Source organism: Manacus candei, unplaced genomic scaffold, assembly GCF_025592945.1.
Source record: "Manacus candei isolate 608988 ecotype Guabito, Panama unplaced genomic scaffold, ASM2559294v1 h1tg000097l, whole genome shotgun sequence".
NCBI classification, from domain to species: Eukaryota; Metazoa; Chordata; class Aves; order Passeriformes; family Pipridae; genus Manacus; species Manacus candei.
In genome coordinates, this window is record NW_026138145.1 from 271,074 (window position 1) to 288,845 (window position 17,772).

The 17,772-nt window shown below is 47.0% G+C and overlaps 1 protein-coding gene across 1 annotated transcript; it reads left to right on the forward strand.

Annotated features, from left to right (window-relative positions):
• The first annotated feature begins 367 nt into the window (after positions 1–367).
• On the forward strand, positions 368–12,395 carry CGRRF1 (cell growth regulator with ring finger domain 1). Its single transcript, XM_051768832.1, has 6 exons — positions 368–522; positions 5,449–5,588; positions 7,219–7,396; positions 7,596–7,743; positions 10,568–10,675; positions 11,578–12,395. Exons 1-6 carry the CDS (start codon positions 419–421, stop codon positions 11,926–11,928), a joined length of 1,029 nt encoding a protein of 342 aa, XP_051624792.1. The 5' UTR covers positions 368–418; the 3' UTR covers positions 11,929–12,395.
• Positions 12,396–17,772: the final 5,377 nt, after the last annotated feature.

Genomic DNA, 17,772 nt, shown 5'->3' on the forward strand with positions numbered 1-17,772 from the left:
ACAATTTTATTTTATTTTCCATTATTTTATCCAGCTATTTCAGTGCTATTGAAATATTTAAACTCCCCGTGCCAACCCGGGCACGGGGGAACCCTCGGGCCGTTACTGTGGGCGGGGCCCCGCCCTCGGCCCTGGCCCCGCCCCCTTCCTGGCAAACTGAGGGCAGCGGCGTCAGTCGCACCTCTCTGGCCCCGCCCCCTTCCTGACAAACTGGGGGAAGCGGCTTCAGTCGTAGCCTCCGTGGCCCCGCCCCCTTCCTGGCAGGCTGAGGAAGCGGCGTCAGTCGCACCTCTCTGGCCCCGCCCCCTTCCTGGCAGTCTGAGGGCAGTGGCTTCAGTCGCAGCCTCCGTGGCCCCGCCCCCTTCCTGGCAGTCTGAGAGCAGTGGCGTCAGTCGCGCCCGGGCGCCCCGCGGGCCCCATGGCCGCCGTGTTCCTGGTGACGCTGTACGAGTACTCGCCGCTGTTCTACATCGCCCTGGTCTCCGTCTGCTTCCTCGTCACCAGCGCCGTCGTCCTCGGCTGGTCGGTGCTCGGGGGGACGTGGGGTGCGATGGCGCGGGGGCAAGGCCGGGCTGGACGCGGCTTGGAGGGACTTAGTCCAGTGGAAGGTGTCCCTGCCCGTGGCAAAGGGTGGAACTGGATGGGCTTTAAGTCCCTTTAAGCTCTTTCCTTCCTTCAGCAATGCCAAACTCTTCTGAATATTTTTTGTAACGTTATTCACGATATCGGCAAACTCTGTGTTTGTATGTGCTGAACTATGGATGTGTATTGTCCAGGGAAGGGAACGGAGCTGGGGAAGGGGCTGGAGCAGCAGGAGCGGCTGAGGGGGCTGGGGGGGCTCGGCCTGGAGAAAAGGAGGGTCAGGGGGGACCTTCTGGCTCTGCAACCCCCTGACAGGAGCGGGGAGCCAGGTGGGATGTGCTCCCAGGGAACAAGGGACAGGTTGAGAGGAAACTGCCTCAAGGGGTGTTCAGGTTGGACATCAGGAGGAGTTTCTTCACGGAAAGGGTTGTTAAACATTGGAATGGGCTGCCCAGGGAGGTAGTGGAGTCCCCATCCATGGAGGTGTCCAAGAAACGACGGGATGTGGCACTCAGTGCCAGGGTCTGCTTGCCATGGTGGTTTTCAGTCACAGGTTGGACTCGATGGTCTCGGAGATCTTTTCCAGCCTCCATGATTCTGTGATTCTGTAGCTGATCTGCTGAAGTGTCTCGAGGGGTGGTGAGTGAAGGACCTGCTGCTTGTCCTTGGGAAGATCCAGCAAAGGTGTCACTGTTGCCCTTTTTTTTTTCAGAAACGTTTCTCAGGTCCCTGAGCGTTCATGACTCTCAGGAGTGTCTGTAATTGTGAATACAAGTGGAAGGCATTGATTAGCAATCAAAACATTTCATGTAGGAATTATGGATACACCTCAGAATCACAGAGAGAATGAAACTGAGTTATTGAACTTCCCCTCATTAATATCTCATTAATATCTGCAGGGCTGTGCTTCAGTGTTTTCCTCCCTGTGAATTGCAGGTGTTTGAGCTGTAGCTTTTTGTTCTCTTGGCAGCTTCTAAATACCCTGATTGGCTTTTCCTTCCATGCAGAGGCTTTTCCCTTGTTTACAGCACTTTTTTGGCTGCCACTGGCTGACACACATAGCTCTGTTGGTCTCAGGGTGAACAGAGCACATCTTTTGATCTTTCAGATATGTTTTGTGAGAAGTTTGATTCTTGCCTTGCAGTTCCTCCCCAAGTGTTGGATGAGTGGCAGTGAAGGGGACTGGTCTTTTTGTTTTTGTTTCTTTGTGCTGGATGAAGCTCCACCTCATTATTTGCTTGGTGACAGAGGTGGTAGAAATCCTGTTTATAAGTCTCTCTGTCCCACTGCACTGATGGTATTAAGTTGCCATCCAGTTCTCTCCACTTCTTCACTTCATCAGTTCTTTAAAAAAAAAAAAGATACCTTTATCAGCAGTATCATCTAGTTTTAAAGATATCTTTAGAAAAAGGTGAGACTGGGCTGTGATTCAGATAAATCTCCAGCACATCTATCCCCAAACCAGTGATCCTTTTGTAATTTAATCATTATTTATCTGCTTATAATAACTGCTGCCCATCCCCTGGTGGAAAATGTCTGGCAGTAGGTCTGCCACAAGATCCTTTTGTGTGTGCACGTGTCTGTTGTTGCCTTTTGGCTACAGGGTGTTCAGGAGCAGTGTCCAGAGGCATTTTTATTTCGGGATCAGAGATTCCAGGTGCACCTGCACTTGGTGTTATTGCAGTTTATGGAAATACATGCAAATTTTCTTCAAACGAGTGTTGAGGGACTGTTCATCGAGGCGAGGAGTAGCCAGGAGCTCAGCACTTGAAAGTGAACGTGTGGGCAGGTGTTCAGAGGTACTGGCTGCTCCCTTTGAGCTCTGCCATTCCAAGGCCATGTCCAGGAGCATCTTCTAAGGAACTTCCCTGTGCCTGGAGCTGCAGTTGCAGCTCCAGTGCTCCTGAACTTGCTCATGAAAACAACTCAGCCCTTCATTTGCCACACGGAGCACTGTAAATGCAAATGGTGTCACAGGAGCACAGGACACCTGAGCTATTGCTGGAGTGGCATTTGGTCTCCCCCATATCAGTTTTGGCATGAATTTGCTCTGTAGATGTGTTTGGGGTGGTGCCAGCCAGCCTGAAACACAGCAGCTGCTCAGGAATGTCCCTACTCTCGTTTGTAAGCCCTCGCTCTGGTTGGAGGAGCGTCTGTTTTTACAGCCAGCCCTGGATGCCTGTGGCTCTGCTCAGAGCCCAAGTAGGTTATTACTTCCAGAGCCAGCCCAACAGGTGCCCTGGGCACAGGGATGGATTGGAATTTAGATCACCTGACTGCCTGTGCACTGTATTTTTAGCTGCAGGTAAATGCTCCTGCTGGGAGGAGCTGAAGGCTCAGCACGTGCTGGGAGTGCAGCTCTTTGGAGAAATCAACTCATGAACAAACCCACTGGAAACTCCTGCCTTTTCTAAACCAGCACTGCTCTGAAGAAATTAATTTTCCCCTTTAGCAGCTCATCATATGGATTGTTAGATCATAAAATAAAAGCTGCATCTTTATTCATCCCTCTACACTGAATGCTACCTTAAAATTTACTGCTGAACAGAAAGGCCTCTCTGCCTTCAGCTGCTGCTGCAGCTGTACCAGGTTCTCTTTTCTCTTGCTGCTTTTCATGGGGATTGTCCTGTTGCTTTTGACCAGCCAAGAAAGTTTCCAAAGGACGGGGGTTTTTCCTTAGGAATCAGCCAGATAGTGTGAAACAGGGAGGCATCTGTGTGCACGGCTGGAGAGATGAGCTCTGTGGAGTTTTGGGTGCTGAATAAGTGAAGCAGCTGCTGCACCTGGTTCCTCTGGGAGATGTTTCCCTGGGGTATTTCCTTACAGCCCCACTCAGGTCAGGGTGGGTGTTTTACTTGCAGCAGAGAGATTTGACCCTCCATGTGTGCAAACCAAGTGTGGCCAAGAGCCCTGTATGATGACACTGGTGAAATGCAAATGTTCCCACCAAAGGAATGGTTTGAAACTGAAAGAGAGAAGCTTTAGATGGGATATTGAGAAGGAATTCTTGGCTGTGAGGGTGGGGAGGCCCTGGCACAGGTTGCCCAGAGAAGCCGTGGCTGCCCCATCCCTGGAAGTGTTCCAGGCCAGGTTGGACGGGGCTTGGAGCAACCTGGGCTAGTGGAAGGTGTCCCTGCCCATGGCAGGGGAGTGGAATGAGATGGGCTTTGAAGTCTCTTTAACCCAAACCATTCTGGGATTCTGTGGAGTAATGAGTACAGAATATTTTCCACCAGCTCAGTCTCTTTCCCCTTTGGTGTGTCTGTGACACTCAGGCACAGATGATATTAAATGGCAAAGGCAAATATTTATTGGACTGCCAGGAGCAGGTTGTTGCTGTTGAGAATGGCTTTGAGGGGTTTTTCCCCCCCCTGAAGTAATTTCCTCAACTTGAATGTCACTTTTGACTGGTGTTTTTCCCTGATAATCCTATAAAGGGCACTCTTCCAACACAGATCAATGGACCCAGTGTCAGTAAAAACTCTGCTTTTCTTCTTCATTTGACACACAAGACTTTGAAAAGATTTTAAAAACCAGGAAAAAGTAGCAGTTAAGCTACAGAATTGTCTGTCTGGCTCAGAGCTGTATTGTACACAAAATTACTTGAGCAATTTCCAAACCAAGTGCCCTTTTCAGCTTGAGCTACTGCTGTGAGACCCACCTTACTGTAACAGCCCCTGTCTCAGGATGCTGAATTCAGGGAAGAGCAGTGCTTTGAGCCATTTGGATTTCTCCAGCACCCAACGTTCTGAGGATTGCATAAATCAAAATTCAAAGCCATGAAACAGGCCATCACTTCAGCAGTACAGGTGGCAGCAACCAAACCCCAGATTCGGGAAGGAACAGCCTGGGATGATTTATAAATGTTTCCTAAAATGCATTAACAAAGACTCCCACGGTCTGCATATCTGGGACTTCTCTAAAAAGCTTCTCTAATCAGCTTTTGGTTATTGAAAGTTATGGCTGACACCTTAAAAAGTGAAATATTTTTTTCCCAATACCCAACTGAACCTCTCCTGGCACAGCTTGAGGCCGTTTCCTCTCCTCCTATCCCTTTTTCCCTGGGAGCAGAGCCCGACCCTCCCACCTCTGCTCCCCCCTCCTGTCAGGGAGTTGCAGAGCCAGAAGGTCCCCCCTGAGCCTCCTTTCCTCAAATTATTCTTCCTTCCTTTCTTTGATTTTTATTTTGATTCATGGGGGTTTTAAACTTTTAATCCTTTACTTCCTTATCCTTTTAGTATCAGAATATCACTTAGTCTGATGTTCTAGTTATGGCTTTGAAGGGGTCTCAGTGTCTCAGCTTTGATTCAGAGTCTTGACTGTTTTGCACTTGGTTTCTGGCTCAAAGCAGAGGTTTTACAGCCCCTGATTTAATATCAGCATTTGGTTGTAACTGAGGTTTAAATGGGAAATCGGGATCTCAGTCTCTGTAGATACACCTAAAAATATCCCAGGGCTGAATGATTTCCTCCAAGGTTTTCCTTTGGAGCACCCAGGCCATTAAGGCTGTTCCTTCTCTGCAAATAGTGATTTTTTTTCCAGATCTGATCCAGGGATGGGATGTGCAACACTCAAGTGGGAGGAAGCTCTGGCCTAACCCTTTACCACTAGAGGGCATTGACCACTTCATTAATTGTATTCCCTTTCCAGAAATGCAGGAGTGAAGTATCCCTCCTTTAAAGGTTCCTTGTGTCCTGTCTTCTGCCACGAAAAGCTGGAGTCAGATTGGCAGGATATATCATCCATGCATCCAAGCAGATATTCTGGAAAGCCAAGCCAGCTCTTATTTGTTGTGCTATTTAGAGCTGAAAAAAAAAATGTAAAATGTGTCAACATTAACACTTGTTGTTTTTTCGTGTCCCACAGGTTTGGGTTGGGTGTTCCTGTTATCCTGAGGAACTCAGAGGAAACAGAATCCAGCACAAGGGTATTGAAAAAGCGGATGAGACAAGTGAAGAATCCCTTTGGGTTGGAAATCCCTCGTCCTGCTGCAGCTTCACTAACGAGTCAGTGGGTCTCTGATGTGATTTTTGTCATGTTGGGTTCCTGAACTTGGTGCTTTCTGTTTTCTTCACAGAATCATAGAATGGTTTGGGTTGGAACGGACCTTAAAGATCATCCTCAGCCTTGCTCTCACCCTTTTCCTTGATCATAATTCCTCCCATCCTTCCAGCAGAAATCATTTTTTTCACAGCTTACAAACGTGCTGTTTTCAGAAGTGAAATGTTTGGATATGTAAGTACAGCTTAATTCTCATTAATGAAACCCTTCCTGCTATTACAGATCTTTAAGTCACTAAAACATTTGCAAATTACCAGCTCCTGTGGGCGTTCCTGTAAATTTAACAGAATCTATAGAATTCATTATGGAACATGTGCCTCCCACTGAAGTCTAAGCCCAGATCTCCAGCAGTGTTTGCAAGTGCCCTATTTTTAAATAATAAATAGATAAATAGAAATCTCCCTCTTTTTCTGTTTGCACTTCAGTAGAAGCTGAATTTAAGTATCTGTTTGGATCAGAGTTCAATTCATTCCTAATATCCTTGAAATCACCCACATAAGGAAATGAGATTCCTGCCTTTCTGTGTCACTGGGGAGCAGGAACCAAAGCTGAGCATCTTCCACCCACGGAGATGTGGGGCCTCCCAGCACACCAGGGAGGGCTGCTGCACTTTTACCCCCTCCCTCAACATAAAACCCACCCAACACAACAAACCCAACAGCTTAATCTTCAGGTAATTTGGTTTTTTTTCAGGAGCTTTGGGTACTTCTGCTCCTGTTTGTGCAGCAAGTGTTCAGAAGTTGTCTTGGAGGTACTCGATTTTTGGTAAAGAAATGGAGCACGTGGATCTTTTTCTCCTCCCTGTGCATGATCAAGAGCCTCATTCTTTGAGACCAAGAGAGAGTTCTGTAGGCCAGTGATCCAGTTAATACCATTATCTGGGGAGGGAATGGACTTTGGGCCAGAGCTGGTGCTCTTGGATCTGCCTGTGAGTGTGTAAAGTGTTACCAGAAGTTAAAATTTACCCTTCATAAAACGCATGTGCTACTTTTTTGAGCTTAATGAGCCATTTTATCTCCTCACACTGTCTTCCCCCTCTCCATTGACTTCCATAAATGCTAAGCTGAGTCTAAATTGTTAGAAGGTTTGTTTATAACGATAAATAATTTATTTTATAGTAATTTTTATAATTTTAGGGGTGACCTAATTGCAGCCTTCCACTGCCTGAAGAGAGCCTACAAGAAAAGTGGAGAGGAGCATTTTACAAGGGCATGGAGTGCCAGGGCAAAGGGAAAGGCTTCAAACTGCCAGAGGGCATGGTTAGATGGGATATTGGGATGAAATTCTTCCCTGTGAGGGTGGTGAGGCCCTGGCACAGCTTGTCCAGAGAAGCTGTGGCTGCCCCATTTTTGGAAGTGTCCAAGGCCAGGTTGGATGATGCTTGGAGCAACCTGGGCTAGTGGAAGGTGTCCCTGCCCATGGCAGAGGGTGGAACAGGATGGTCTTTAATGTCCCTTCCAACCCAAACCATTCCGGGATTCTATGAAGTTGTTTTCCTTGAAGAAGCTACACTTAGCAATTCCAGAATTCCCACGTGTGGGTGAGTTCCTGAAATCCTTCTCTTCTGTCTCCTAGAGGGTGTAACCCTGACACCTGACTGTCTGGAGGACTGTGTCCTCACCTGCTACTGGGGCTGCAGCGTCCAGAAACTCCACGAAGCCCTGCAGAAACACGTCTACTGCTTCAGGATAAAGACTCCTCAGGCATTAGAGGATGCTCTGTACAACGAGTACCTCTACAGACAACAGTACTTGTATCCTTTTTTTTAAAGCTGTTTTGACAGAGTACGTTGATTTTTTTGGCACGGGGGGTTGTTGAGACTTCACGAACACTCGGCAGTTTTTGGCACGATGTGTTTTATGAACAAACATGATGGCAAATGTTCTGTGTGCAGACATCAGGTTTGACTGCAATTGCAGCCACGCTGATTGTTTTCCTTGACACAGACAAAGCATTAAAAAAAATGACAAGGAAGAGAAATATTGCCAGTTACCAGAAGATGCTCAAGTTGTGGATTTTGGCCCCGTGCCCAGATCTCGCTATCCCTTGGTAGCACTGCTGACGTTGGCAGATGAGGAAGACAGAGAAATTTATGATATTGTAAGTAATATCAGGATATGTTTTAGGGTCACACTGTATTTAAGGTCTGAATGTTTCAGGAGAGAGGCTTGAATAAAGCAGCTTCCCTTCCCCGTCCCCTAAAATGTGGTCCCTCGCTTGTCACCGGTGTCTCCAGAGCAGCATGGAGGAAGAACAAGGATGGTTTTAATGTAAAAAAGATGTGTGGCATTTAAAAGATGCTTATTTCCCAAAGCTCCTGTGAGCCAAGGTCTCTTTGGCCAGAGGAAGGAGGGTTGTGGCAGGTTGGTAGCCTGTTACTCTGATTTTTCAGATCACACAGACCCGTGGTGGAGCTCTTGCGCCGAGATGGAATTTCGGATTCTGTTGGCGAGGCAGGAGGGGTTTTTTTTTTAGTGTCTGGCACAGACACTGAGCTGATTGCTGACTTGGCTGTTAGAAACACAGAAATTCCCTTTCTGCCACAGGTCTGTGTCGTGCAGTTCTGTCTCACAGGAGCTCCAGGTGAGTTGCAGGAAGAGGTGAAGGTAGAGATGGATAGGAGATACTCAACTCCCCAAAAAAGGGTCTCCTCCTAATCTCTTACTGTTAAAGCAGCTTCAGCCTTGTCACATGCAGCTCAATATGCTTTATATACCCTAAATTAATTATTTTTTGAGTTATTTGACATACATTTTTCTATGTTAGCACCAACTACTGGAACAATAACACAAGTGCCTAAATCCACTTGAACACTTTTCCATGCATTCATCTGGAAGTTGTGATCACACCAGTGCCTAGGAAATCTGTCCTCTTTCCAGGTGATTCCTGTCCTTGGCTTCTTGTCACCTGACCTTGGGACTGCCCTGCTCCCTCCTGTCCCCACTCGAGGTGTTTCCCCCAGATTAATAAATTTTTATATGTTTATATATACATTTTTATAGTTTAATCTAGAGACTGTAAATTTAATATTTGAATGTGTTTGACACTAGCATGGACATGACTTTGTAACACCTCTCTTTTGTTCCTTAGCATAGCAGAAAGGGGTGGAAAGAGAGTGGGGGGGGAGTATTTTTCCTCTGGTTTTGGAGGAAAGGAGCTCATCTAGAATCTATAAATCTGGCCAAGGAGTAACTCCACCATGTCCTTGCCAGACAAATGTCAGAATTGCATCTGGTTTGTTGAAACAAACTTGTAAAATACAAATATACTGTGGAAAAGGATATTTGCCAGTATGATATAACCATTTTGAATTATTCTCTGTGTGTGTGTGTGTCCATCACTACTGATGGTACTCCAGTATCTCTTTCTTGGGGGGTCTGATTTTCCAGTATATCTTTCCTGGGGTGTTTGATTTTCATCCTAACTGGTTTTGTCACCAGATCATCCCTATTTGGTTTTGTGCCATGATTTTCCTCTAGCTCCAGAAAATTAGGAAGGCCATATATAAGAGTTACAGAAATTATTTGGAGACTGGCAGGGCTAAGTTGAAAGAAGCTTAGACCTCAGGTATTGTGGTTTAGGAAAAAAAAAAAGACCTCTTCCCCACAGAACAGTGAATTCAGTATAAATCCATATGTGTAAGTACAGACACATTTAAACTCTCTACTTAATTAGCCATATGTGGATTTTGAAGTGCAAGTCTGCTTTGCTTTTAATTTTCTTTTTTTTTTAAACAAAACAGCTTCTATATTTCATTTCACTTTTGACAGCTTCTGGGAACTACAATAATACTGAATTTCACTTTCTTTTTTCCCTGCTTTTTAGAGGCTGTTACGTAATTTGGGCAGGCTGGGGGGGTTTAGGCACAGCAGGCAAGCTTAGAGGGCTTGTATTTCCAGAGAAATTCCTCCAAAGGCAACCTGTGGGGTTCCAGAATCCTTTCCATCGAAATTTGTCTTTTGCCTGCTCTGTTTACAAGCCAGCAAGTGACATTTCTAAAGGCTTTTCAGAGCCTAAAAACTGTGTGTTTGTGAGGGAAGTGGGAGAAAGTGGAGAAGACTTTTGGGAAGTCCTTGCAGTTTGTCAGCTCCTCGTGACTCAGGGGAGTGGGAAGGGGAGTGTAGGAGCTGCTGCTCCTGCTTGAAGTTCAGTATCCACTTGGCCTCTCCAAGGCTGTGTGAGGAAGCCCTGCCTCAGCTGCACAAACCTTTACCTTCAGGGGAACTGCACTTGCTCACGTGCCTTCTGCAGTTTGGGGCTTAATTCCATGAGGTGGGAGCAGCCAGGACAAGTCTGCACCCTAAACTGGTCCCAGAAGGGCTTCATGGAGGAGCATCACCAGGGGATCTCTTGTGCCACATCCTGGTTTTGCCTTGTCCAGCATATTTTTTTTTTGATCCGTGCTTGAAGTCAACGTTGTTGAATTCCTGGTTGTCCTGAATTAAGCAGGTCAGAGGCTGTGCCAGAGCAAATCATGGCATCCCAGAATGGTTAGGTTGGAAGGCATCTTAAAGCCCATCCCATTCCAACCCCTCTGCCATGGGCACCTTCCACTATCCCAGTGGGATGGTGGAAGCATCATCCAATCTGGCCTTGGACACTTCCAGGGATTCAGGGGCAGCCACAGCTTCTCTGGGCAACCTGTGCCAGGGCCTCATCACCCTCACAGGCAAGAATTCCTTCCCAATATCCCATCTAACCCTGCCCTCTGGCAGTGGGAAGCCATTCCCTTTGTCCTGTCCCTCCATCCCTTGTCCCCAGTCCCTCTCCAGCTCTCCTGGAGCCCCTTTAGGCACTGAGAGGGGCTCTAAGATCTCCCTGGAGCCTCCTCCAGGCTGAACACCCCCAGCTCTCCCAGCCTGGCTCCACAGGGTGATGTAACCAGAGGGAAAGTCACTAAACTTGGCTTTTTTTCTGTCTGTAGATTGCAATGGTGGCTGTAATTCACATTCCTGACGAAAGCTACAGACTTTCCTGCAGAATATTGTATCAGTATCTCCTCCTAGCTCAAGGTCAATACCACGACCTGAAGGTAAGACAGGCACAGAGTCTTGTTTCGCTGGTGTGACAGTGTTAAGTTTAGTTCGTGTGGGCTTTCAGGAGCCTAAATTAGTTACAAGGCTTTTATTGTCATGCAAAGAACTGGATGGTGGTTAAAAATATTTTATCAGCTAAGTAGTTCCTGAGGAACTTACTGTACAGAAATATTTTCTGTGAAAATATTCAAGATTTCCTGGAGAAGTTACTTGGTTCTAGTCTAGGAATCCTGGGTCGTGACCACTTCATAAAGCAGTAGAAGAAATGAGTTGTAAAACGGTTCTTCTCTCCAGAATAATTATTTCCTTGCTAGTCACTCAAACCACCTCTTTGTCCCAAATTCCCCTTTCAATCAAGAAAGTTTCAGAAGAAGCTTTCTTTAAAAAATCCCTTTCTCCTGCAGTACGTGCTCCGAGGTCAGGAGTCATACCCAGAAGAATTTATGCTTCACGTAAAATAAGACAAAAAAAAAAAACAGAGTAGGGGATTGGAATATGAGCAAGAGCAGAATTGGTTGAGTGAAGTGGACTTGACAGCTTGGTGGAGATAACTTTGGTAGGAATGGATAGAAGATCCCTCTGGGCACGGAGACTGATAGACCAGAAGCAAACCCGAGCTGCTCAAAACCTCCCGGTAAAGTTCATGCATGACGTTCACTTGATGCAGCCAGGATCTGATGACTTACCCTTAATATTTTCCCAGTGTTTTATGTGATTTTTATGCCTCTGAAATGCCTTTTACTGAAGGCCAGGCAGCTGTCAGGACCCACACAGAGTCTGGCACTGTTTATCCCAGAGAAGTGACCCAGTGGAACTTCCACTGCACATGTGTGTGTGTGTGCAGGGATTGGGGGAGAGTTTGCTGACTTCTAAATATTCCTGTTTATGTGTATTTTAGCAACTCTTCATGTCTGCAAATAGCCCTGCACCGTCCTCGAGCAATACATTCCCTGGGAAGAGCAGCACTGACAGGACCTTGCTGGAAAAGGGTGGGCTGGCTGGGAATGAACCGGAATTGCAGGAAGAAAACAGCAAAGACTGTGTTGTTTGCCAGAATGGCCCTGTGAACTGGGTCCTCCTGCCCTGCAGGCACACGTGTCTGTGTGATGGCTGTGTCAGGTATTTCCAGCAGTGTCCCATGTGCAGGCAGTTTGTCCAAGAGTCTTTCCCACTCTGCAGCAAAAAGGAGCAAGACGAAGACGAATCGACCCATGGCTTGCAAGATGTTCTTCCTGGAAGAGTTTTTTAATGGGAGACAAAAATAGAAGACCTGGGCTGTGTGCACGGAGATTAAATGTGGAAGCCAGACTGTTTATGGGAGGATATGTAGCAGTAACTTGTAGGGTTTTTGCTTTTTACTGTCAGGTAATTTTCAGCTTCCTTATTTTTCCTCGCTCCATATGCTCGCAGGAGCACTGTGCTTGTGTGCAATGTGGACAGGAGAAGTGCGTAGGATGTCTCTGAAGGATGTGATTTTATTTATAACTGCTTCCTAGTTTTTCTTGGAGCACTATTGGAGGCTATTTCGACTACTAAATTTAGTGTGTCTACTAAAAAAAGAATAAAAACTTGCAAGTGCAGTTGAACACAGCTCATTCTATATTTATTGCATTTAAAATACTAGAGCCATGTGTCATCTTAACTTGGTATAATTTAGGAACTTAGCACTTTACAGAATGTACCATATGAAGGAAAGTAAATATTATTCATTGTTAACCCCCTTGTGTATTTATTTTGTAGCTGAAGGCTGGACTGTGGCAGGAGCTGGGAGTTGGAGGGATTCAGGACACTGTTTCTGGCTGGTTTGAAGGATCTGTGTGTGTGTGTGTGAGGGACTTCAGCCAAAGCCCTTTGGAAAGATTTCTGTTGATTATTCTTGAGCTACACATTGGTGACCCTTTCAAGTCTGAGCCCCTGCTATGACATCTTGAGACACAGACTTTCAGTCTTGTTGGCAATGCCTGTAAGAACTTATTCTCCATGGAAGTGTTGGTTAATCACTCCCCAGAGTGGTGACTTGGGCAGTTTTGTGGTGCTTTGGGGGATTTCCAGCTCTTTTCACTTGCCTGGTCAGCTTGGATGCAAAGTTAACCAGTTACCTTTATCAGTGGTCCCAGGGAATTTATTTGCTCTAACAAAGAAAGAAGCTAAAGAATAGCAGAAAATTATTTCTTTTCTTTCAATGGTGTATTGGCAAAAGCAATAAAAATGGCTGTTGGGAAGAGAAAGTGGTCTTTTTCTTAAGAGAGGCACAAATTCTCCTCAGGACAGACCAGCTGACTTTCACATCTGCTCATGTGAGACAAAATGCTCCTCAGAACCTGTAAAAATGGGGAGTAGCTGCTCTCTGTCATCCCTCTTGTTCCCTTGCAGCTTCTTCCCACATCCAATTCCAGGACAGCTGCTCAGGCTCAGGCAGGGAAAGCCGTGCTCCACGTGCTGCAGCTGCCCTCTCCTGCAGCTCCAAGGTCTACACAAGGTGCTGCACACCTCCAAACCAGGGAAGGAGCTTCCCCTCCTCAAAGGTATTCCATCTTCACCTTCCTATCTTTCTTTTTTTTATTGTTTGCCCTGACCCTGCTTCCAAACTCCTGGCAATTACCTCTGAGGGAAAGATTCAGGTGGTGGGAAGAGTTGGTTGTAAGGACAGGTGGAGATGAGGAATTGATGGATGTAGCCACAGATCTCCAGAGAAATCTGGATCAGCAGCTGGGTGTAAGACATTTTATCTGGTGTGCCTAAAGTGACCTTCCTGGCCAGGGACAGCTCTGGAACAAACTGCTGGACAAACCAGGCTTTTGTTTGCACCGTGTGTCAAACGGGACTGACCCCCCGAGGTGTCTGTGGGGACCGGGCAGCGTTTGATCCATGGCAGCAGCTGTTTCCATAAGAACAGCTCCCACAGCGTGTGGGACAGCAGCTGGACAGCTTGTTATTCCAGAGGAGCAGGTTAAGGCTGCACTGGTTCCAGCCTGGAGCTGGGCACTGATAATTAGCAGGGACTTGTTTGCCCACTTAGAGGATGAGAGGGGTGCTGTTTGCTGCTGGACCGAGGTAGGCACCGATATCAAATCAATCAACTGAAATTTCCCAACGAGGCAGTGTGATCCAAACCCGTGGGCTTGTTTAATCTCAGAGTGAAATGGTATTCAAGCAACCCCACAGAGAGTTGCCTGGTCTGTCTCATCCTTCAATCGATGCCAGAATTAAATAATAATGGCAAACAGGATGTAGCTGTGCTGAGCTGCCAGGCCATGTATTTACCATTAAGTCTGTCCCAGCTTTTCATTTGTTTCATCTTCTTTTAATAGCATTTTCCAGAGATGCTTAGTTGCTTTCTCAGCTCTAACAAGCTTCCTTGCTGGCCCAAATGAAAGACCTGATGGAGAGTTATAAAAAGTACAGTAGCTGGCTCATTACATTTGCCCTTCTTCTAAGGAGCCATCCCAAAATATAGATCAGGTAAGGAGGAAAAGGAGCAGCTCTAAAGCTGCCTTGTGTGTCCCTTGATTGTCTTAAAACAGGGATTCAAGGCTCTAAGAGAGAAGTAAAACCTTCCTGTGACCCACAAAAACACAGTGTATTGACAGAGGCTGTTCTGCTCTGTCACCCTGTTGTAATAGAGGTAACATAATGTTCCTTTTCTGCTCATTATAGATGATGTTTATGGATTTGGTGACATCAAGGAGCACTTCTGGCAACAAGACTTGCCTCTTTTCAGCAGCATTGGGGTGTTACAGATTTGTGCTGGTTTTTGCTGCAGGAGAGGTTGGTTTGGTTTGGTTCATTAACTTATCAGAGCTGAGGCTTTGGAATGGTCTGATCAGACTAAGTGGTGCTGCTTTAGGGATGTCCCAGGGTGTCTTTCCAAGTGCCAATTGAGTATGACTGGGACATCTTCCTTTTGTAGGGAAAGTTGCTGTGTTAGGATCTTCCTTCCTCCTTCCCTGCCTCCTTCAAGTAGAGGGAAAATGGTCAGAGGGCAAATCCAGGTCGGTTCAGGTGGTTGCTGTACAACTCCCTGACAGGTGGGGAGAGACCCACCTGAGACCCAGGTGGGGGTCTGTCTCTTTTCCCAAGAAACAAGCAATAGGACAAGAGGAAACAGCATCAAGTTGGCCAGAGGAGGTTTAGATTGGATATTAGGGAAAATTTCTGTACTGAAAGGGTGGTCATGCTGCCCAGGTACAGGTTTTGTTCAGCTTTAAGATGAGCTTCCACGTGGCTCTGAGTTAGGTGCTTCATTTACGTTCTAACATTGTTTATAAGTAGGGTAAAAGGAGCCAGGAACCTGGATCTGAGTTTCTCCTGCTAATTTGCCCGTTGCTGGGTCCCCTCATGCCCTGAGGAAGCTCTGCCAGGTGACGTGTGCCAGGTGAAGGGAGTCTGGGGCTGACGTCTGTGCTGGGAGGTCTCTGTGGTAACTGGGCACCAGTCACCACTTGCTCAGTTGTCCTCATTCCCAGAACAAACAAGGGCTGGCCTCTGTCACTGCAGTGGACGTGCAGCCCCTGCAGAGGCTGTCCCTGGTGTCCTGTGTGTGTGGAGCTGATGTAATTAATGCCAGGGACAGCTGAATTTCATCTGATACAGCAGAAGTCCTCTGAACTGAGCTGTTAGAAGGGCTTGGTGTTGCCTTGCTGGAGGATGCTGGGCATGAAAAAGAGAGGAAAGCAGGATTAGGGGGTTATTTCTGGGTAACTTTAGTATTACTGCCATTTTTGATGGCACACAATGATGGAGATGCAAACCTGAGTACAGCTACAAGGCCACAACTAAGCACTGCAGGGTCCCCCAAAAGCAGCCCCCAAAAACCACTGAGGGGCTCAGAAAATCTCTGCAGAGTCACTGGGGCAGCTCTACATGTTTCTGTGTTGCTTTCTCTCCCTCAGGTCCACGAGCAACATGGGCAGAGAGGGATGAGACTGTAGTGTAGCGATGGTTATACCTGTAAAAAGGGGCTTCCACTGGTTTGGTTCCATAAATTTGTGGGAATGTGCAATGCCTACAAAAAGGCACCCTTGAGTGGGTGCTGCTGCAGCTGAACTGGGAGAGTCCTGCTTCAATTATCTGGACAATTAGTCGCTACCTGTGTTTGATATCCTCAGTCTGGAGCAACCTTTTATCAGCAGATTTGTACTTAGAAAGCTTTCCGAGGTTTTAAATGCCTCCTCCAGCTTTTTGTCTTTATCAGCTGAGAGATTCTGGCAGCTCCTAATAATTTTTCCTTTCCCACTGCATCTCCACTTTACATCTAACATTTCCTGGCAGATTTCTCCATAGTAGCTGCAGTCAGGGGACTGGTGAGAAGCCTAATGCATCACTTCTCTCTCTCCTCCTGCTATTTATTCCTGTGTCTATCAGCTCCTCGTGAGCAATATTTTAACAAACAGGCTGGAGGGAGGATTGCTAACTTGTGAATTATTTTGATAGCTATCCTCTTCATTTTTTCCCTGCAGTTCTGGAGATGCTGTTGAGTTTGGAGGCAGTGGGACCCCGGAGATCTACCAGGGGTTGTCCTGCATCAGCCTCCTGCCACCAGAACTGTGAGATGCAGATGTTGTGTCCTCGCTGGCCACGAGCAGCACAGACACCGTGCTCAGAGCTGTTTGATTTTTGGCTCCAGTTCCTGAGGGTTCCTCGCTTTCAAGGGTTTTCCCTGCAGGGGAAGAGCATGGACTGTGAGCAGCTTGCAGGGAGCCCAGGGTGGGATGTTGCTGGCAGTGAGGCTGAGGATAATTACGGGCAGGGGCGAGCCCCGAGGGAGTCAGGCACAGCCATGTCTCCTGTGGCTGCTCCAGGGTTAACAGAGCCCTGGATGGCAGCACATGTCATTGATCAAAGTGAGACCAGGGCAGCGATTTATGGCCCAAGGAAAGCTTGGAAAGGGATGATTTTCATTCACCAGCCACTGCCATACACGGAGACAAAATTGGCAGCCCAGCTGCTGCCTTTCCTTTCAAAGCTGGTTTTCTCCTAAGTGGTCAGTACCAAACCCTGGCTGGAGCGGCTGCAGCACCACCCAAACCCTCCTCTGCCTGAAGGACACAAGAACTCACCTTTACATTTTGCTGTAGGGCCAAAAGTAAGGTGTTTGCCAAGAGCTGGTGGATTCACATTTAAGAATGACTACGGTTTTTCCAGTCTTTTGATCTTTAAGTATCTTCCCAGAGGCATGAAAATGTGTAAATAAGTCTGACAGTTCCAGTTTTCCCCTTCAGCACCAACTTCTTAACAAAAAGTCTTCATCAAGTTCTGCAGCATTTAATGCTCTGTTATTAGTGCTGGAGTTCTGTGTCCAGCTCTGGGGCCCCCAACATTGGGACAGTGGAGCAAGTCCAGAGGAGGCCATGAAGATACTCCAAGGGCTGGAGCACCTCTGCTATGGAGAAAGTCTGAGAGAGCTGAGGTTGCTCAGCCTGCAGAAGCTCTGGTGACATCTTAGAGGCCCTTCCAGTGCCTAAAGGGGCTCCAAGAGGGCTGGAGAGGGACTCTGGACAAGGGATGGAGGGACAGGACAAAGGGAATGGCTTCCCACTGCCAGAGGACAGGGTTAGATGGGATATTGGGAAGAAATTCTTGGCTGTGAGGGTGGTGAGGCCCTGGCACAGGTTGCCCAGAGAAAGTCCGGTACTTCTCCATCCCTGGAAGTGTCCAAGGCCAGGTTAGACAGGGCTTGGAGCAACCTGGTCTAGTGGAAGGTGTCCCTGCCCATGGTAGGGGGTTGGAAGGAAATGGTCTTTAACCCAGATAATTCTGTGATTCTGTAATTAACAAACTGTTTCCTTTTCTTCTGTCCTGAAACAGGTTTTTGATAATACAAAGGACTGTTGATCCTATGACATGTTTTGATGGGATCCTCTGCATCCTTTATTTTAGCTTTATTTTAGCAACCTCTACCTTGGTGTACCCAACTGCTGGATCTACTTGCAGCAGCCCATGAGACACCTATTTCACAGCACCTCCTGGACTCAGAAGTCTCCAGGCTTTGCAGAGCTGCACCCTCAGCAGTAATTTGATGGACTTTATTGCTGGGTTTGACAGGCAGGTTGGCAGTGGGCAGATTTCTCTGCAATTCCTCCTCCTTCTGCTT